Below are 22,765 nucleotides of genomic sequence, written 5' to 3'. Positions count from 1 at the left end.
CTCTTCTCCATTGCCTTTTCTGTAGTATCTCAGTTTGTAGTTCCAAAACTGAAAATCTTAAAAGTAGTGGATGATGTTTACTTAATAATATACACAACACTGCAGTTTTGGTTTCACTTTTCACACATTTATTGTCCTTGATGTCCTGTTGTTGGGACAGTGACCAGCTTCTCAGCTCCATAAGATGAGTAGCACAAAAGCCATGTTCTCCTTACAAAGCCAAACAAGACTCCAGTTGCAGAATTCATTAGATGAATTACGGCGTTATTTGGAGCACAGTTTTTTGAAACACTGTCCAAGAATCAGTAGTGGGTGCAACAAGTCATCAAAAGTGAAATTATTAACTTTTGCACAAGACACTATTCTTATTTACACCATACAACACAGAAAAATACTCTTGCAGAAATTTCTCAAAGAAAGATACACAGCAATATTTGACCTAGTGCAGTCCATAATGAAAGTCACTATACCCACAACAGTCATTCCAATGGCAATGGTGGTCCAAACCTTCTACCAACCACAACAAAGTCTAATCAGAATATTGACAAACTTGTATTATAGAAGCTTCATGCAAGTTCTTAGGCACTGACCTGACTGAGATGCATACTGCCGCATACAGGTTGCATGTAGCTGTGGTATGAGTAATCGTTGGGCCATTGAAAATCATGATATATTATGCAAAGATCTGAATTAATCGTTTAATTAATGAATGAAGTATGTGACATTGTGGATAAAAACCAGTTCAAGAAAAGTATAATGGAAAAGGTTGGAATCTAACAAGTACAGCAGCAAAATTTGCTAGCAACACTTTCATGAGAAGTACATACGTTGTAAGAATCAGCACATTAAAAATAAGAAATTAATCCAAGATAAATTCAGCTTAGTTAATTTTTGAAATTTTTTTATGTGTGTCACATTGAAGTTACATAAGTAAGTTTAATGAACTAGATTTGAGTGCAAATTGTTACCTTGACCAATCAAATTTTGAATAATTTGGATATCCTGTTTCTGCCGTGCCCATAGAACTGAATAGTTCTGTGGTTTCGGACATAAAAGAAGATGAAGTTAGATTATAGGGCTGCACCATCTTCAATACTTTTCCTTTCAGTGTTTTGTCACCATTAAAAGACACATATAGCTTTCAGCTGCAGCCTTCATCAGTAAAGGAAGAGAGAGAGAGAGAGAGAGAGAGAGAGACAGAGAGAGAGAGAGACGTGCGTGTGCCCACACACACACACACACACACACACACACACACACACACACACAAAACGCAAGCAAGTACACTTCACATGCATATGACCACCAACTCCAGTATCTCGGGCCGGAATGCAACATCACGTGGGATGCAAGCAGCAATCTGGAGGGGGTGGGGGGAAGGGGAAGGGATAGTAGTGTACAGGTGGGGAGCAAGACAAATGCTGTCTGGTGGAGTGTGCAGGGACTAGACTGCCAATAGGTGCAGTGTCAAGAGTTACTTTTTTCACCTCCTCACTGCCCCACAACCTCCTGACAGAGCACCTCTTGGTACTCTAGTCCCTGTACACTCCACCAGACAGCATTTGTCTCTCTTTCCACCCATACACTACTATCCCTCCCCCTCCAGAATGCTGCTTGCATCCCACGTAATGTTGCATTCCGGCCCAAGATACTGGAGTTAGTGGTAGTGTGTGCATGAGGGGCGTGTGTGTGTGTGTGTGTGTGTGTGTGTGTGTGTGTGTGTGTGTGTGTGTGTGTGTTTTTATACTGTTGAACGCTGTGGCCGAAAACTATATGTGAGCATCTTTTAATCATGCCTGTCTGCAACTAGAGGTGTCTTCTGTTGTTTGGTGTTTGTCACCATTCGTAGAACTGTCTTTCACAGTATTCCTCACTTCTGTGTACATAAAGCATGATAGACAGCTTATGGGCAGTTTCAAAAATGAGGGAAGGAAAATATTGAAGATAGTGCGTTATTAAAACCTAAGTAGTTTTTACCTTAGTAGTGTTAATTGCTGTGAAAGCCTTATATAATTATATGAAAAAAAAATTCTCTTGTATGTGGCAACTGCCAATGAAGACACATCTTACATTCAGAAAATGATTGAAGAGAACATTTCATTTGTTGGCACATTCATTGAGCTCTTTAGTGTGGACTACGACACATCTAAAATTCTGCTTGATTTTTCATGTCAGATGATGGATATCATGAACACAAAGCAATTCAAAATTTCACAGTTTTCAAGATGAGGTCTAATTTACAGTTGCACTTTCTTTGTTGTAGTAATATGGTGCCATACACAACTTGTATTTATCTGATACAAGTGTGAAATTAATTTTAAATGATCATGAGATAAGACACTTGGTTTTTAAAGTATGAAGGCAACCCACGAATGGTGAACTGACCATCAAGTGTGACTTGTGTGTGTGATCACTAGCACTGCTACTCATTTATGATCAGCAGTAACTGACAGCCAGCACCATTTTAGCACAGATTATGTTTTTATGGTTGGTTTGTTGTTCATGTGGTTATTGCTTGTAACACAAACAATTCCAGCTATATCATATAGCTTTGTGTGTGAATCATCATCATGAGCAGCAGCAACAATTTGATACATATTGGATAAAGTGTTCTTCTTTACTTTTTTCACTGATTACAATCTTCATTAGTATATGTTTATACTTCTACTACATATCAAGCAATGTTGTCTACTCACCTACACTAGCTCGTCATATTGATCTTTCATCAGTTCTTTAGACCCAACAAAGAACTTCCTGCCCATTTACCATCCACTTTCATGGCTACATATCCTCCTCCACCTCTATTTCAGTACTGTCATAATGTATCTTTAACAATAATTGTGTTCTAACCCATTTATTTTCTTGTGTCTCTCAGTAATTTTCAGCTTGCATCTCACTAAGGCCTATTGAGAAATGCTTTTTAATTGTTGTAATATTTAAAATTCATAAATATGTTACTGCCATAGGTCATAACAGATAATGCTCGTTAACTTCCCATGCCAGATTCCTTGGAATCAATGCTTTGAAAACTATATTTGATTTACCACAATGAAACCAGGTCATTTTTACTCTTTTGGTATATATATACATTTCCCGGTCATATCCAGACTACACCGTTTCAACTACACTTTTCCTTTTCCTTGCACCTGAGCTATAACTCCAGGTTAGTATTCCTGCATTTGTTTCCTGTACTATTCTTTCGTCATTTCAGTCCACGTTTTGCCAATTTTTAGTTCTGGCATTTTTTGGAAGCCAAAGTGTGCTTAATGTTTGTTCTTAGGCTGAATGTGTCTATGGATATTTTCCAGTGTTATCACCACTTCTTACAGATCTTTTTTCTATATCAGTGAACCATGCTTCTTTGGTTTTCTTATTGAGAAGCTAATGGAATATCTGACTGCTCAACCTTGTAGTAATCAAATGAGCAGTGTAGCCATAGAAAACAATCGTCGTCCTATGAATGATTTCTGTAATCTCTACATGCTTTTATAGAGTACATTATTGTGTTATCGCCTGAATTCACCATTTTTGTTGACAAGGTCTAGGATTTTCCATATGATCTGTCTCCCTCTTATTTCTAATTTCTCTATCAGATTTTCTTCTTCTTCTCCTCCTCCTCCCTCCCTCCCTCCCTCCCTCCCTCCCTCCCCATCCCCCCCTCCACCCTCCCTCCCTCCCCATCCCCCCTCCCTCCCCATCCCCCCTCCATCTCCCCCTCCCTCCATCTCCCCCTCCCTCCATCTCCCCCTCCCTCCATCTCCCCCTCCCCCCCTCCAACTCCTCCTCCCCCTCCATCTCCCCCTCCCTCCATCTCCCCCTCCCCCTCCCTCCATCTCCCCCTCCCCCTCCCTCCATCTCCACCTTCCTCCCTCCCTCTGTCTCCCCCTCCCTCTCCCCCCTTCCCCATCCCTCCCTCCCCCATCCCTCCCTCTATCCCTCTCCCCCATCCCTCCCTCCCTCTATCCCTCTCCCCGCCATCCCTCACCCCCTTCCCTCTCTCCCCACCCTCCCTCTCTCCCCACCCTCCCTCTCTCCCCACCCTCCCTCTCTCCCCCCACCCTCCCTCTCTCCCCCCACCCTCCCTCTCTCTCCCCACCCTCCCTCTCTCTCCCCACCCTCCCTCTCTCTCCCCCCACCCTCCCTCTCTCTCTCCACCCTCCCTCTCTCTCTCCACCCTCCCTCTCTCTCCCCCATCCCTCTCCCCCCCACCATTTTATGTGTGTGTGTGTGTGTGTGTGTGTGTGTGTGTGTGTGTGTGTGTGTGTGTGTAAGCCTGTGTGCATATGCCACTGGTAGTTTGGGTTGTGACTTGACATTTCTAAGAAATTCAGTTTTCTCATAGGAGACCAGGAGTCCCCACTGCTTGCATCTTCAGTTCATTGATTTGTGTTCTGCGACTGTATCCAGTGAATCAGAAAAACAATTGTAAGGTTATCTCCAAAAGCTAGCTGGCTGATTCGTGTTTCTATAGCAACCATGACTCCACTCAGCCCTTTTTGGCCAGTCTCAGCTCAGTTTCTCAAATACCCAATTGAAAAGTAGAGGCCACAGTCCATCTTCTTGCCAGTCCATCTTGAATTCAAAACCATCTGAAACCTTGCCCATAGACTTCACATTGGAGGTAGTGTCAGTAAGAGTCTGTCAGATAAAAACACTTGTTTTGTTATCTAAGCCAGATACTTTGAGGATTTAAAGAAGCATTATTTGGTCAAGTGAACCTTAAACTTTTTGAAATCTATGGAGATCTCTATGAATGTCTTACTTCTTCATTTCAGGTAAGAGAGAGAACACATTTAAGATTCATTATGTATTTGGCACATGATCATCCTTTCTGGAACTGTCTTCAGTGTTCCCCCAAATGAGAGTCCAACCCTCCCCCCTTTTTTTTCCTCCTAGAGTGAAGGTGCCTTTGAAAGAATCTTGTATGTTATTTGGAGAAGAGAAATGTCATGATAATTGTCTATGCTCATTCTGTCACCTCTCTTGTGAAATCAGTGAATCAGTGTAGAGGACTAGGCACATGGAAGATCCCCAGTTCCCCAAATGTTGCAGTAGCAAATGTATGCTCTGTTTAATATTTTCTCTTCTAGGAGATGATGAATCAGAATGGATGAGTGTGCTGCTTTCAAACTAGAAACTTGATTTAGGGGCCTCACAATTGAGGGTGAAATCAAAATAATTTGCCAGTATAGGACAGTTATCCTTATTGTTGTAGATAACTTTACCTTCGGGACCTTTGAAGTGTAATTTGAGAGATTATACTTGCTGTGATTTCATTATAAAGTCTTATAGAAGTCTAAAATGTTGTTACTGAAGTCTTGCTCAATCCTTAGCAGTTGGTTCTTGTGGAAAGCACATTTTACTACACAGATAGTTCTAGCAGTGTATTTTCTCACATCAAGGAATTTCATCCAGTTACCTTTATTCTGTGAGTTCCATTGCTGCCACACAAGCTGCCTTCGTCTCAAAACCATTTCTCATTTGTGGGTCCACCATGGATGTTTCTTCGGTTTTCTTAGTGGAGCCATTTTGTTAGCTGTCTTCACTAGCGCTTCTGGCACTTGCTTTCAATTATCTGGCTCTTGGGACTCCAGCTTCTGGGTGAATTCTCTTGCTGGATCTGATCTTCTCTATTTAATGTGCTGATTTATTTTCTCTTTAGGGCTTCCACTGCCCTTATTATTTTATGTAACTTGATTAAATTTATTTTCTTTATTATTTGATTAAGTATTTTCAGTTTTACTTCTGGTTACGTTTGGCCTTTGCGTAATCTCTTTGTTGTTTGTTTCCTACAGGAACAATATGCTGCCAACAAATGAGTTATTCCTTTTGGCAGATTCTGCTAACAGGTGACTTCTGTATTTTGGGAATGGAAATTCCAGGATAGAATGCAAATATCATTAGGACAAACTTCTTCTGAGATCCAAAACAATGCCCAAAGCCTGTACGCACACATCCTCTTACTCGCTCTTCCAGAAGTGCACCCCAGCTTAATCATCTATCTATCATTGAGCGCATAATGAATGTGTGTTCCTCTGTGTGTGTGTGTGTGTGTGTGTGTGTGTGTGTGTGTGTGTGTGTGAGAGAGAGAGAGAGAGAGAGAGAGAGAGAGAGAGAGAGAGAGAGAGAGAGAGAGAGAGACTAAAATAAGAGTAGATGCTAGTGAGATTATCTCATCTGTCGTACACCATACATCTGCGCGTGTACTCATTGGGGGTATGTAGTATCTATCTCAGATTTTCCGTGAGTCTACTATTATATTAGTAAATGGAAGAAAGGAGTGTGCCAGAGCTTCTACTTAATCTTCTCCACTGCAAAGCTGAAGTAGTATTTGAATTTTCAGCATTGACCACTGTATAGTCAAAGCAGGATGCATCAGCAATTCTAGTGTGCTTTGATTTATAATATTTGATTCACTCCTGTTGTTTATAAACCAGTAGTGTATTATTTTGAATGTTCGTAATACACATAAAGTTAATCAATCATTTAAATTGTGCCATAGAATATCTTTCAGTTGTTTAATTAGATACCCTTTTTGTGGAAAACAAGATGTACACACTAAGACCAAAAAAATATGATCACCATGATGGAGTTATCCAAATGGGATGGAAATCAGTAGATGTGATGTACATATACAGGCAAACAAATGATCGCAGTTTCAGAAAAATCAGATGATTTGTTTAAGAGAGTGAGCTTCACAAATTGAGCAAGTCAGTAATATGCCGGTCTATTTTCCGTCTTATGCAAACAATTATTCAACTTGGTATTGGTTATAAAAATTATTGGATGTGTGCCTGAGGGATATCGCACGAAATTTTGTCCAATTGGCACATTCTATCATAAAAATCCCAAGCTGGTTGGAGGGCCCTGCCCATAATGGTCCAAACTTTCTCAGTTGTAGAGAGATCCGGAAACCTTTTGGCAAGCATGAAGACAAGCAGTAGAAACTCTCACTGTTTGTGAGCCAGCATTATCTCATTGAAATGTAAGCCCAAGAGGGTTTGCATGAAGAGCAATTAAATGGGACATGTGGTGTAAGCATGTCACAGATGACCCCAAAAGGTATCTCCTATGGCACCCCAGATAATCACACCTGGTTGTTGGGCCGTATGGCAGATGACAGTTAGGTTAGTATCCCAGTGCTGTTCACAGTGTCTCCAGACAAGATGTCTTCACTGGTCATCAGAGCTCAGTTCGATGCGAGACTCACCACTGAAGGCAATTCTACTCCAGTCAATGAAATTCCAGGCCAAAGACTCTACCATTTATTCTTATAGTGGGACCCCTTTGGCTGTCATTTGTGGCACCATTACAGCACAGTCGTGTGTCGACGATATTCTCTGCCCCGTTTTGTTGCCCTCCATGGCAAGCCATCCGGGTCTTACATTTCAGCAAGATAACGCCTCCTACATATGGGGAGTTTCTTCTCGTTACCTTCATGCTTGCTGAACCCTATCTTGACCAGCAAGGTCCTCCCCCCCACGTGAGAACATTTGGAACATTATGGGCAGGGTCCTCCAATCGGTTGGGGATTTTGATAAACTAACACACCATTGGACTATGGGTCAGAGGTCAATTAACATGTTATTGACTCACTCAGTTTGTGAAGCTCTTTCTCTTGAATAAGTCATCCAGTTTTTTCCAAATTTGTAATCATTTGTTTGTCTTTACATGTACATCACATCATCCCCCCCCCCCCTTTTCCCCTCCTACATTTCATAATTTCAAACAGACAGTTGTTATTCACAGTTCCACAGTTGATACTAGGAAATTACTTATATTCTACATGTTGGCAGGCGCAAGCACCACCAGTGCCAACGAGGCAGCTGATAGCATTTGGTCAACTGGTGCGACTTCTGGGTGAGGCAACTGATGAGTTATCAGGTGCTCTGGAATATTGGCGTACACAGCAGCTGGCACCAGAATTGGATGCTGTGGTGACAATCTCAGAAGAAACTAAACAACATAAGAATGTTGTCAATACTCGCATTTCTGATAGTCATCGTGGTTCTCTTTCAGAGCTTTTGCATGTACTTGACATTAAGAGGAAATATCTTGCCTCCTTCGGTATTGGCACCGTCTGACTCAAGTCACAGTCCGCGTGAGATCTATTTGCGCGGATGTCAGATGCCTGTAATGCCTAAATCTGTAGGGTGGTAGATCTCTCCGGACATGACATCGAGAGTGGTGGAAGCTGACACAGTTTCCAAGATTAAGAATTAGACATGTATGACGTTGTCTGGGTGTACATTGCCCTGTGAGTATCTGGTTACAGTATCCATTTCTGTTCATATTCACATGCTGCATTATTGTAATGTGATCTCATTCAAAGAATTTTGATTTTAACATGTGGCATGCCAGACATTTTACAAGTGATTAGATTTAATCTCTGCAAAATGTGAAACATAATGGAAATGCCAAGCTGTGTTTTACAAATGAATCAGATTTGAACACATTTCCTTCTGAATGTATAGGTACCAAGAGGACACACATTGTTTGTCACAGAATCGGATTAGTTGTGATAAATGGTCCATAATAATGGTGAAATAAGGGATAAAACTATGAGAATCAGTACATATATAATTCTGTCAACAGATGGTGCAAAAAAAACTAATTGGCAAATTGTGTTTGTGTTTAACACAAAATGAAAGCTTGTTCATGCTCAGAAGAAAGGCACTTATTATATGTACACTGTTGTAAACTATTTATTTTAAATAGAAGTCAGATATTGTAATTGTCTGCTCATTATAGATATTTTTCTTCTTCACAGAGCTGTAATAAACATTTATATTTTTTTTCTAAAATCTCAATTTCTTTTTTGCTTTATTTATTGTAGCATTCATTTTCATTTGTAACATGTATATGTGTTGCCAGTAAAGACTGTGTAAGTGTGGAAACACGGAGATGAACATTTTGGAACTTTATAATATTTTGTACACATAATCGTGCTAATTTTGTATATTTATCTTCACAAGTCTGTGTACAAATGTCCCTGGAAGTTGACTTCATAGTATTCTTAAATTTCTTATGCGATACACTTTAGTCTATTTTAAATATTCTGCTGTTGGTTATTGTGTTACCACAAATTTCACAATACTGCATTTTTAAGAAAGTATAATTCTATATTGCCTAATTCTGAAAGTTTCGTTGCTGCCAACTTATGAATATTTGAAATTCAATGTCTGTAATGAAGTCTTGCAAATAATTTAACAGTATTTCATTCAAATCATTAATTTGGTTAGCAGTTACAAATTAGTCATTCATATGATTGGTAATATTGTGAGTGGTAACATTTCTCCTCTTACAATTAACATTGCGGAGAAGGAGTGAACTAAATAATAAAACATATTTTTTGTATAGATGTGGGAAGAGATCCACAATTTGGATTTTACGAGCTACTTACTTAAGTGAGTTGCTCATCTTTCCATGTGTGAGATGTGATCAAAATATGTATGGTCTTTTACTTCAGTCTTCACTGTATGTTGTATAAAAGCAACAGCTACTATCCATACGTATAAGAATTTTTCATTCTGTATGAAATGAGTTTCATAGTTCTGGAATTTTCGTAATGTTACTTATTAATAATATGTGTCTGTTTCTGAAAATATTGTACAAAAACAAATATTGAATAGCAAGAATCTTGCTCAGTAAGGCAGAATTATTTGCATTTTCTTGCACTGTCGGTGAAAAAATAGTTTTTACGTGCAATTTGAACTTTTTTTACATTTTTAAACCTAACACTTTGGAGACCGGTTACTTAGAAGAGCCGCTTAGAAGAATATTGAGCCTAGGAAACTGGCAGTTTTTATGCTGTTATTTTATGCATTACTGGCACATATATAATTGATGTACCTTCAGTCGATGTAACTTAAAGATTTGTTTTCATTTTTATTTTAGTTCTTTGATGGGTTACAAACTTTGAAATCATGATGACAGAAAGTATAATTGTCCTCCCAAAAAAAAGTGTGAGGCGAGCTATTGAGAAATTTATTCCTCTTGAGCTTCCAAAATTTCTTGCTCACTCAGCAAATGTAACATGTTTATAGCAGTATTATGACAAACAGCTAGATCTAACAACTAGAAGCATGAAATTACATCAATGTGATCATATTGCCTCAGCAGTTGACGACAGCAGCTCATATGTTCACTAATGTTTCTTCAGAATAACTCTAGAAATTGATGACAGAAGGCAATACCAGTCAGGGGGCAGGTCACGAGACATCCGTATATCGTTTCACACAAGATGAGTCCAGTTTTCAAATGAATGATGGTTCAACCATTGACAAAATTGCAGCCCGATTTCTACTCAGGCACAGCCTTTTTAACACAAAGTTACGATCCAAATTATGCTCGGGCTTGGTCTCCAAAGTATTAAGTTCAAGATAGGAGGCAAAAAGTGTAAGAAGCCAGTCTTGTAATACATAATGATTTAGTCTTCCTTTATTTGCCTTACGATCATTATTCTTTAACCAATGTCATCAGTACAGTATGTAAGTAGGAATCAGTTCATGGCACTCTTGAGAACTGGCTGTGTAAATAAGTTACTTCAAAGAGTGTGTGTGTGTGTGTGTGTGTGTGTGTGTGTGTGTGTGTGTGTGTGTGTGTGTGTGTAGAGGAGGTTAGGTGGACAGTTGTTTGAATGTTAATTACACTAGTATCCTACTGTTGTTCATGCTTTTATAATGTTTCTTATTGTATTATTAGTCATTATTTAAAAAAGAAATACTAGACAAAATTGCTGGCAAGTACTTACCTTCAGGAGACAAAATGTATAGTACTGCCAATAGGTATGTGTGTGTGTGTGTGTGTGTGTAGAAAAAGATATGTGGGTCACAACAGGTGGGGTCCCTCTCATTCTGGTGTCTGAGTAACCTGTCCTTCCTCTTTAACTATCCATAGTATATCCATCCCTCCCTCCCTCCTCTCTTTGGCAAAGCTAGAATTTTGTGTGTGTGTGTGTGTGTGTGTGTGTGTGTGTGTGTGTGTGTGTTTGCCACTCTGTCTGTCTGTTTTTGCCTCCTGAAGGAAAGTACATGCCAACAAATCTGTTTCATAACTTTTTTTTTAATTCTCTAGAGTAAATTTTCTTTTGACACAATTTGTCATCATTTATCAAAGTTTAAGATTCTGAGGGAAATGATTTTCATGATTAATGACATTTGATGTGGTTAGATTAATTATAATGCACCATAAGAAATGATAGGTTGTGTTCAATTTGCTTATTTAGGCTAGATAAAAGAGAAGTACATAATTTTCAAAATAATATTTTCTACTACTGAAAAAGTGGTGCTAAGATTCACAAAATAATTATCCTTAAGTGAAATATAAGTTGTTTTTCCCTCCAACTTGAGTAACACAATAGCAACAGTTTAAAAATTAAATGTTCAAGTGTGCTGTAGACAATTATGTGGTGTTAGATACATGTTTTATCATTAATTGGTGATAGTATTCAGCAGCAGGAATGAACGGAGTCTGTTGTACATGTGTGAAACAAATTCTGGTGGAAAAATTCATATTTGGAAGATAAGTTACTGGATTCTATGCATCTCAGTTCTGTAAAATGCCACAGCTATATTAAGTGTGATAATTGTGAAAATAACATAAAAATCGTATTTTCTGTATGTTCAAAGCTTTCAGAGCTCACAGATGTTAATACTTTTCCCTTGGCTACATTATTGTCAGTAAATTGTGAATGACTTTTATGTCTTATCTTTTATGTCTTGGCACTTGTGGTCTTCCCATCCATTCCATAAAGGGAACATACTTGGGCTCTGTTTGGTAGTCATGTTTATGTTTACATCCTACGTTTGGATCATGTTTATAGTACAGTAGGAACTAGAATAATAGGAAGACCAACAATTTCTTGTGGAAGTAGTAGTCTGGTGCAACATTACATCCACCTCATCAACAAAACTGTGCTGGAGATGATGATAGAGTTTATCATATGTCTTTTTAATTTACAATTCATTTGAAAATGCATTGGCTTAGAGAGCCGTTTCTTTGAAAATATTTTGCATCTAGTTTCCTTGTCACCACATATTTCTACAGATGATAGCACTGTTTATACCATATTTAGAATAGCAGTGCTATTGCTGACGTATCTTTGTATTACTTGTGATTCACCATGCCCTATAAAAAAAATCTTTGGTTTTATGCAAGTTTACATGCCACTTCTGCAGTTGTATATGTCATCATGTAACATGTTAATTTTTGACCTTGATATCTAAACAAACTGAAGAATTGTCAGGCTTAGTAACATTTGGTTTTATGTAAACAGATTGTAGGTGTCAGCTTCACAACCACCTTTGAATAAAAGAAAAAGTGACAGACAGGACAAATAGCCAAAACCCTATTACACTTCGTGTGTCATGGTTCTTCTTAAGTTCTGATAATGCACATAAAGCTGATTTGGTATGTGGTTTAAATAAAACAAAATTTGACAGAAATTGTAGCTGCTTTGGTTTTAAAAAGAAGGTGGTTATGTGGTGCAAGCAGAGGGTCTTTTTCAGTGATAACAATAGGAAAATGTTTAAAACATTCTCAGACTTGCTGCATCAGTTCAGGGTAAAACTTCGAGCTTTCATTGATTACCTGCATCATCAGGAGCCACTGACTATCAAACAGCTGCTGTGGTGGTCTTATACAGCCCAAAATCGACTTCTGATTGGTTGGTAATTACATAATGTCATTTCAGATGGTGTCAACTTCTGCATTGATGGCACCACCATTCTGGCTGTATTGTAAACATTGCAACAAACCTCTGTTGCTCTTTTCTGCATCAAGAGCTTGCTTCCATGCCCCTCTAAGATTATAGCTGCTGTCACAGTTGAAGATCTTCTCTCATGTTCTTATTTCTACAGCCTCTGTACTTAAAGACTCTAAGCATATAAAAGCCTGGGAAAAACTTTTGTTTTGTCAAATTGTATTTTATGTTTGTTTGTGAGGCTGTGTGCAGCAACTGCAGATTTCTCCAGTTCTCAATTTTGTAAAGTACCGTTGATGTCCTGCACAGTGGTCAGAAATCGTGCAAATGGTCTGATTGATGTAATTGCTTCTGCGCTCACAACCTATGTAATTGCTTCTGCGCTCACAGTGGATGTTGTAAATTCCAGGGATCCTGGGGTCAAGACTACCCTTAACAAGTTGTAGCATCTCCTTTATCTTCTTAGAAGGTCAGGAAATAGATCTTGTACCTTGTCTTCCAAGGCTCTTCGTATTTTGCTAGAAAGGAAGGAATGCAATTGGTGTATCATCATGTGAATATTCAAGATTTTCACGTATCCTTTTCTCGGAGAATGCTGACTTCATAGCCATTGTGTCGGTACACATTCTTCAGATGATTAATTTCAGAATCCAGGTAGTCCTTGTCAGAAATAGTTTTCACTCTGTGTACCGGAGTATGTATTTAAAACTGATCTCTTTTCATCTTGAAGTATGTGCATTAAATTTGGCTCTCCTTGTCGATCTTAATTTTCTTGTTATTTTGACAACACATTTATGGTCCAGCCACACAGTGTAGCAGCTCTTGAGCATATGGACAGTATGCACCCAAACTGTTCACTTTTGAGACAGAGAAACAAGGAAGGCTGCCATTGTTAGATTTTTTGGTACATTGGAAGTCAGATGGGTGTCTTGGCCAAAGGAAACGTGAAAATTTTGAGTATTCTCATGATGAAGCACCGCTCACACTCCTTCCTATCTGTGGCACTCTATCCAGCAAAGTAGGAAGAATCCTGGGAAGAGGAGTTACAAGATGTATTTTCCAACCTCCTAAGAAAATAGAGGAGTTGCTACACACTGTTAAGGACAGTCTCAGCTTCAGGATCCCTGAGATTTACAACATCCCTTATGAGTGCAGATACAATCACATAGGTCAGTCCATCCACATCGTTTCCGAACACTGTCAAGGAAATCAAAGGCATATTAGAAATCGAGGACTGAAGAGATCTGCAGTTGCTGAGTGCAGTCTCACAAACAAACATAAAATACTATTTGACAAAATGAAAGTCTTGTTCCAGGCTTCTGCATACTGGGACTCTGTAATAATGAAGCTGTAGAAGTAAGAATGTGTCAGAAGATCTTCAACCTTAACAGTGGCTATAATCTTGGTGGTGCATGGAAGTGTCTCAATGCAGAGAAGAACTGGAGATGTTCATTGCAATATTTATGCAAAGGTGCCACCAATGCAGGTGTTGCCACCATCAGCAACGGCATTATGTAATTACTGACCAATCAGAAGCCTTCTGTCGGCTATATAAGGCCACTACAGCAGCAGTTTTGACAGTCAGTTGCTCCTAACGATGGAGGTAATCACCAAAATCTGAAGGTTTTACCTTGAATTGATGCAACAAGAAGTTTGAGAATGTTTTATACAACAGTGCCACTGCAAAAGACTTCGTTCTCAAGAGGAAACTGGCTAAATAAAAATGAGTCTAAAAGATAGATTGTTGTCACTTTTACTTCTTTCTCTGCTTCTTTCCTTCTGTCTTGTCTTCATCCACTGCTTACTTGTCGAGTCACATACCTTGTCTTCTTTCAGTGCAGTCCCTTTCTTTCTCTGATGGGTCTCAGTTACTGTTGCCCAGTTAGTGTTCTGATTTTTTCATCATTTTGCTTTTCCACTCTTTTATCCCTTAGCCCCATCAGGAGCATTATCTGGAATTTTTCCTTTCCATATATAATTTTTTTTGGGGGTGTGAGTGAGTTCTTTATCTGTATCTTGTCTGCTGATGCGTGTTTTGACATTACCATTTAACAGTGATTTCCCCTATGTATGTCATACCTTGTAGTGCAGATTTCATGTGAAAGAGCCCACAGATGCATGTATTATTCATGTAGCTGAAGTGAAAATCATTTTTGTGCAGTGAAAGATTGCATTTGAGTCATACACAGGAGTCATAATTGATTGCAATCAGTTGGGTATCGCTTTACCTGGCTGAAGAGGCAATCGGTAACACATGCCAATTTTTAGTAAACTTTGTACGTTTTTGTACAGTCCTGCAATATTAACTTTGGTTATTTACTTTTACAGCCATCATTTGTTGAATTTTATTACTGTTAATTTGTGTGTTTGTGAATGTGCATGTTTGTGTTCATAATTTTTATGAGCAGTTTTGTACTAAATATTGTACAGTGTGTGGAAAAAGTCCTATTAAATGAAGTTTCAGCGTGTATTGTTTATTGATTAAATGCCATAAAAATATACTTCATGTAGCACATTTCTCACTGAATTACCAACAGGTATATCTGACCTTTTTGTCTGTTCAAGTGGCCTAAAAATGTTTCCAGATGAAATCAGTCATGTAAAATCATCAGTTCCAAGTGTCATGGTAAAAAGAAATTGTTTCTCTTCGTAGTCTGTCAGTTATTGCTGATGAGGTATCATCAGCTGTGCAGCCTTAAAGAGTAATTTTAATGTAAGTTCTTGTAAAGAACCAAGGATTTTAATGCTTTTAAAAAGTTAAATGCTATATTTTTGCAATGTGTAATAGAGCATTTGACAGAACTTCATACCAACTGAGCCTGTGTGCTGGTGCCCACATTGGTGTGCACGCAACAACAACAACAATAATAATAATAATAATAATATCAACAACAACATGATGATGATCTGCAGTAAAATCAGTTCATAAAATGCAGACCTTTCCTCTCCACACAATATCCTCAGAACAGGTTATTCTCTAGCTGAAGCCTAAAAGATAAATCTAACAACCAGAGGGAAAGGAATTTTCATTCATTTGTACAAAAAGCGTTTGGTCAGTGGCCTTGTCAATATCCTCCAAAATAGGCTATAAACATTTACCGTGTGTAGCTTTTCTTCATACAAACTCATCACCACACACTGATGAGTCTTCTTCTTCTTCTTCTTCTTCTTCTTCTTCTTCTTCTTCTTCTTTGAACATTCCTGCTTGTGCAGGCCATTGACAGAGCCTCTTCCAAGCTTCTCTTTCCTCCCACAGTCTGTCATTTAGCATCTCCTCCCATTGCAGTCCTCTTCAGTTCATATCGTCCTTTACCCAGTCTCTCCATTTTGTTCATGGTCTTCCAGTTGGTCTTCATCCGGATTCTGTCCATTCTAGGGCTCTTCTCGGAAGTCTTTCTGGTCCCGTTCTTCTGATGTGGCCATATCATTTAAGCCTGTTACTCTCCATAGTTGATCTGCAGGGTGTTTCATATTATTTCGTGCCTTATCCTGTCACTTCTCGTCTTACTAAGATCCCTCATTGGAAGCACATCTCTGTTGTTTATATTCTGCTCAGATCTCCATTATTCAATTGCAACAGTCTGGTCCATAGAAGAAAACTGGCAGACAATAATACTTGTGCATCATGATTTTTGCTTTGGCAGATATTCTCCAATTTCTAACTATGTCCAACACATAATAAAATTCTCAACAATTTTCTATTCTCTCCAAAATTTGATGCATGGTGTTTCCTTTCTTGGTTAATTTGCTACCTAGATACTTGAAAGCATCTACTTCTTTAATAATTTTCCCTTTTCAAGTAACATCCTTCATTTTCCTGCTGATTTTCATGACTTCATGTTTTATCTCCATGCTTGTATCTTAAATTTATTCTTTGCCAGATATTTAGTTGTTCTTCCATTTTCTGCTCATTTTATTTCCAAATTATCACATCATCTGCATATGCTATGGTTTTCATATCATCTGCTGTTGACCTTCAGCATACTTTCTTTGTCCAGAACTATATTAAAGAGCACTGATGGGAACATACTTCCCTGCTGAACCCTTCTGTCCATTGTAAACACTTTTTTGCCATCTATTATAACATATTTCAGGCATTGTTTCTGATTCTCAGTTGCATTCCTTTTGACAGTTCCAGTCTATTCAGACCTCGCCATATCTCTTCCCTTCTAACAGATCATAAGACTTTTTTATTATTACGAATGCAACTGCGATGTTTTTCCCAAATTCCCATTTTATTCTACAACCTGTCTGGCTACAAATATGTCATGTAAAGTTGACCTTCCAGATTGAAATCCTTGTTGTTTCTTTCTTGATTGTAGTTCTATCTTACTCCTGATTGTCTGGAAAATTATCTTTTCATAAATCTTCATGTAGTGGCAAAGTAGTGCTATTTCTTTGTGATCTCACAGAGCACCTGTTACCTTTCTTAAAGATAGATACAATAATTGCCTTTGTCCATATGTCCATACTCTCCTCTGTATTCCATACAACCACTGAATTCCGATAGGTCCTGTGGCTTTGATCATGTCTACAGTGATGTGATCTACTCCAGAAGCTTTGCCATTTTACATTTCTAATACAGCTTTCTCTGCAGCCATCATCTGCAGATCTATTTCTGTTTCCTTTGTGATACTGATATTTCTTTTGTCTTCCACTTTCTCATCATGTGTATTTGTTTCATCCCTTCCTTAAAATAGATTTTGGAATTATTCTTTCCATACTTTTAAAATTACTACTTCATCTCAAACAGATTTTCCTTCTTTGTTGATGACTTTTTAAGTATTTTCTTTTTGCTTTGTTCTGTTATGTAATGTGTGGTATAGTATCATCCTTAAAATTGTCTTCTGTTTCTTTTGTGAATTTTTCCCAAGACATCCTCTTAGCCAGGGCTATCATTTTTCTTGCTGCTCTGTTTAGTCATTTTATTTGTCTGCGTTATGTTCCATTATGTTTTTGAACCATTCTTCCCATGTGATATTTATTTTCTTGACAGTTTCTGCAATTCTCTGTTCCCACCATGAAGTTTCTTTTTGTCTGACTTTTGTTTATGTCCTTCCACATTTTTCTTCTGCTGCCTTGGTTGGGATCCGTTATAATCTCTTCCTCTCATCTGTAGGAAGCTGTGCCTTAATCTTCTCTGTATATCTCTTGGGTTTCTCATCTTTCAGTTTCCAGCACTTGATTTTTGCCTGTCTTTTTTTCTCCCGTATGTATCTTTCCTGAATTTTTTCAATGTCCCTCCCAACAGTCGGTGGTATCTGTTGAGGTTGAGATTAATGCTTGTTATTGCTTCCACTTCTGTCAGGCATCTTCTGATTTTTTCAGTTATTGTAATGTAGTCTATTATGGATTTCTGTTCCAAGTTCCAACTGTATCTGCTAAACCTGTGACTGTCTCTTTCCTTATATCATCCACTGACTAGTATTCCCTTTCGAATATCATGAGAAACTTGTCACATCCTTTATCATGTCTTGACATGGATATCCTCCCCTGCTTCTCCACAGATAGAATTTTATGACCCACCTAGTTCATGCAATAACTTAGACCTACACCCCTCCCTCACACACACACACACACACACACACACACACACACACACACACACACCTCTCTGCACATTTTTCCCATGTAGTTCCGACATGCGAGACCTGTCCCATGTCTTTATTTCTGTACTGTCATGCATTTATTGTGTCCTACTTGCAACTTGTGCTGCAACTACAGTGCAGTGTTCTCTGTGGGTATGGCAATCGGCAATATCACCAACAGCACACATGATTAGCCACTTGGTAGTTGAACATGCACCACACCGTAGCAGTGACGACTTCAAATGCTGCTTCAATACATGTTCAATTCAAATCCCACTACCTACTCATCATAACTTCGCATATGAGAACTGTCTCACACATGTACTTGCCATCACCCTGGTCTGAACTGCCACTATACCCCATCCTCAACCATCCATTTTGCATTCTGATGGAATCACACAGCATTAGCTCCCATTATGAAATCGTTGGCTCTCCCAGCCATTTCCCCTAAAAATTCTCTTCACTCACCATGTTGCTCTTGCAAATCTTCCTCCCCTTCCTGCTGCCACAATCCTTTCTTAAGCCCCTCCCTAACACCTCTATGCCCATACAAATACTCATCTGAGACAAACAATAAAGACTTATTCACACTGCCTAGTTGAATACTTACATTGTTTGAAATTCGTATTCTTTGTTTTGTCCAAATATCAGTTTGTTTTAGTGGTTGAGCATTGCCAGTTATAGTAACAAAAATCAGCTAGTATATAACCTGTTATTGTTTGGTGAGTGGTGTTGGTATGGTAAGAATGATTCCAGCCATGTTATATGCAGACATATTCTTCTGGTGAAGTGGAAGGTGGTAGACTGTGATCCCCAGACTGACTAAGTTAATATTTTTCAAGAGACTTGCACGAATGTTCTGGCTGTGTGCCTTGGATGATTATATTTTGCATATAGTGAAGTTAATTTTTCTTGTCGACTGAGTGCCTGGATTTCAACTGAATTTGTCAAGTGTGTATTACTTCAACAAAACAAGGAAGTAAGAACAACTTAACTGCAGGCTGGGTTTTGGTTCCCTACTGAAACTAGAACTGTACAAATGCAGAATGAAAGTTTTTTAGTGTCAATTACTAGCCCATTGTTAATTACCACGAGATATTCTCTCTTGTTGCTGCTAGCCATGAAATTATTTTGGTGAGCCTTATTGGAGGGTGGAAAACAAAGGAAGAGATACTTACAGACCAATTAACTTTCAGAATTAGGCTATTGGGACTTGCTCAGGCAGTTCAAGGAAGGAATATTAGGATATAATGATGTCATTAGAAAGGCACAAGCTTAGACTCAGTAAGCCAGTCACTGTGCCTTTTCAAACAAATCATCCCTGCAGTTGCCTCAACTGGTTAGAGAAAAATAAAAAGTCTGAATGGCCAGATTGAATTTGAACCACCACCATCCTCAAATTATCATTATCATAACATCACAGAAGTATGAGCTAACAAAACTCTGCAGCGGAGTGTGCGCTGATGTGAAACTTCCTGGCAGATTAAAACTGTGTGCCGGACTGAGTCAAAACTCGAGACCTTTGCAAAGGTCCCGAGTTCGAGTCTCGGTCCAGCACACAGTTTTAATCTGCCAGGAAGTTTCACATCAGCGCACACTCCGCTGCAGAGTGAAAATATCATTCTGGAAACATCCCCCAGGCTGTGGCAAAGCCATGTCTCCGCAATTCCTTTCTTTCGGGAGTGCTAGTTCTGCAAGGTTCGCAGGAGAACTTCTGTAAAGTTTGGAAGGTAGGAGACGAGGTACTGGCAGAAGTGAAACTGTGAGGACGGGGTTGAGTCGTGCTTGGGTAGCTCAGACGGTAGAGCACTTGCCTGCGAAAGGCAAAGGTCCAGAGTACGAGTCTCGGTCCAGCACACAGTTTAAGTCTGCCAGAAAGTTTCAGTCCTTCTGACAATTCTTTCCATCCACCATACACAGACAGAGCAGGAAATTTGGGGGGAATGAATGTAGTATATTTAGCTTATGTCAACACTCCTTCAGGCAAAATATGAAGTATCCTGTACAGTAGGGGAGCGAGGGGCTTGTTGTAACAGATTTCATGAAAACTAATATACCTTGAGATCCATTGATGAAATTGCCACTAAATAAAGATTGATGGATGCTGTAACTTTTCCTCTACCAAATCAAGTAAAAATAATACCATAACTATTGGTCATTATTTTACAATCAATTATTTGCTAGAAGAAGTGCAGTGTTACAACTTACCTCATGCTTGGGGCAAGTTGTAACATCTACCGGGGCAAGTAGTAACGACAAAAAAAAAAAAAAAAAAAAAAAACCTCTAATCATTTATTCTTTGTTTATTGTTATCAAAACTGATATCTTTCTAAAGTAGGTATTATGTAATTATTATAAAAAATCAACTTAATTACACTTTTTAAGTTATCAACACCTAAAAATTAAGTAATTAACAGTTTTATTTAGTTTAACACTACTTATAATCATCATGGCACTTTTCAATCACAGTAAGTAATTAAATTATTTATATCTAAGGTATGCTTCATAATTATCTCTCTTTAATATCTATCTAATAAAGTATTGCACTTATATACGAATCAACATTTGGTGGGTTTCATTATAATTAAATTCAGTCTTCATCTGAGCTACAGTTAATACAAATAAAAGATATAGTGTCTCCTGTAACACATCCTACATGTGCCCACATCTTACAAATGCAATACTCTTCTTATTTGAATCTGTATAAGCGTCACCATGTACCAGACAATACCACTCTCCTGATTCAGATTCTGAATCTGACTTTCTTTTATACACCCTCATTCTAGAAGAAAGGAAAAAAATAAGTAGGAATTACATCATAATGTGGGGCTTGTTGTAACACGGTACAACAAGCCCCGGCATTTTGTTACAAGTAACCCATGTTATGATTTTTAACGTTTATCGAGATAACTATTTAAACGATTCAGCAATCTAAAAAACTGTTACACATTATCAGAGATAGATAAATTTGAATGGAAATAAGATATAGGAAGTGTGCAATTGGTCAATAATAGTAACGCAAACCAAAATGTTACGACAGTTCAATTTTATATTACCTGGCAAAAGTGAAGCGTGTGCACACTTCCGCTCACTGCACTGGCCAGCGGACACTGGCTATGGCGACATGATGCAGCTCGGTTTATAAGTCAAATCGAGTCAAAGAAATGCGCTAATAAAGTTTAAGATCCTAGTGAAAAGAGCCTGTTACTAATTAGCCCTGTTACAACAAGCCCCTCACTCCCCTAGTGGAGCAATGAGTGCCATTCCATATTTAGTGTTAAGTAAGCCACTCTGCATAAATTCAAGAACTAGCCAACTGCAGAGTACCTCACACCAGGTGGTGGATCCAGAATGTTGAATTATTAAACACAACCTGTTTGCTTCTGTCTCGGGTTATTTGGTCAACATTTTTTTTCATGATTTTTGTGACATTTCACCAGCACAAGTGGCCAACAACACCAGCCACTCATGCTGGTGAAACGTCAGAAAAATCATCAAACAAACATGGGCCGAAGAACCTGAGACAGAAGACAACAGGCAGTTTGTCATCGAGTAGCCACAAAGGCCTTAACAAATTTGTGCAGTAACCAAAGATCATGTTCCTAAACACCATTAACCAGGCCACAAACGGGACAGTTGTGTGGAAAACCAACAGCTGGTTGCTAGTTACTGTCCCTTGCTGACTGGATCTAGCTTTCCGATCCCAGAGTTATCACTGAAGTGGAGGTGGAGTGGGAGGGGAGCAGAGAGCCACCAAGACTTACCAATGGCAAAGCATATACCAGCCCCTTCACGATGTGACATCTGGATACTGCAGTCTCTAGCACATGACTCCTGGTTGTGAGAGGGTCCAATACTGTACACTGAAGGGAGAATAAAGCAATCCTTATCTTTTTTGATTTCATGGCATACATTGGCATGCATGGCAACTCTGCACCCAATGACGGCAGTCACGCTTGATGTTGGGCCACACAAACCAGTCTTTCACTAATCATACCAATGCTTTGATACCCAGATGGCTACAGTTGTGTAGTTTGTCAAAAATTTGTCAGCTCATGGTGAGCAGAACTATGGGCTATGGTCTGTCTTGAGAAAATTCACAACATAATGTCTTATTAGTGGAAGGCAGAGTGCTACGTTTGATCTGCAGGTCTGTAGTGTATTGTTGAGAAGATCCAGTATGATGGAGTCTTTTGCTTGCTCATCAGCCATAAGTTCATAATCGTACTGCAGGGATATCGCACACATTAGGGACAGATAATAGATGATGATGTTATCTGTGATGTATATGTGGTGCATGTCAGTAGCATACTGCACAATGAGTCTAAATGTGTGTACCACCAAGTGCTGGAATCTTGGGAGAGATTTATAATGACACTGATCAGTGACTTGTGGTTGGTGTTTATAGTCACCTGACGCCATTCAGTGTCTTCCCAAGAATGTCTGACAGCCATGTACACTATGAAAAGCAGAC

The 22,765-nt window shown here is 38.8% G+C and overlaps 1 protein-coding gene across 1 annotated transcript in view; it reads left to right on the top strand.

Moving 5' to 3' along the window:
* The window catches only part of LOC126418530 (N-alpha-acetyltransferase 25, NatB auxiliary subunit), an 85,627-nt gene extending 70,456 nt beyond the window's left edge, over positions 1-15,171 (top strand). Inside the window, exon 17 of the mRNA XM_050085339.1 lies at positions 7,797-15,171. Coding sequence (XP_049941296.1) covers positions 7,797-8,084 — 288 coding nt within the window. The 3' untranslated portion in view covers positions 8,085-15,171. The remainder of the gene's footprint in view (positions 1-7,796) is intronic.
* Positions 15,172-22,765: the final 7,594 nt, after the last annotated feature.

The sequence above is a fragment of the Schistocerca serialis genome, chromosome 9 (assembly GCF_023864345.2).
Source record: "Schistocerca serialis cubense isolate TAMUIC-IGC-003099 chromosome 9, iqSchSeri2.2, whole genome shotgun sequence".
NCBI lineage: Eukaryota > Metazoa > Arthropoda > Insecta > Orthoptera > Acrididae > Schistocerca > Schistocerca serialis.
Note: the sequence above shows the minus strand (reverse complement) of the source record. Positions and strands in the feature narration are given on the sequence as shown.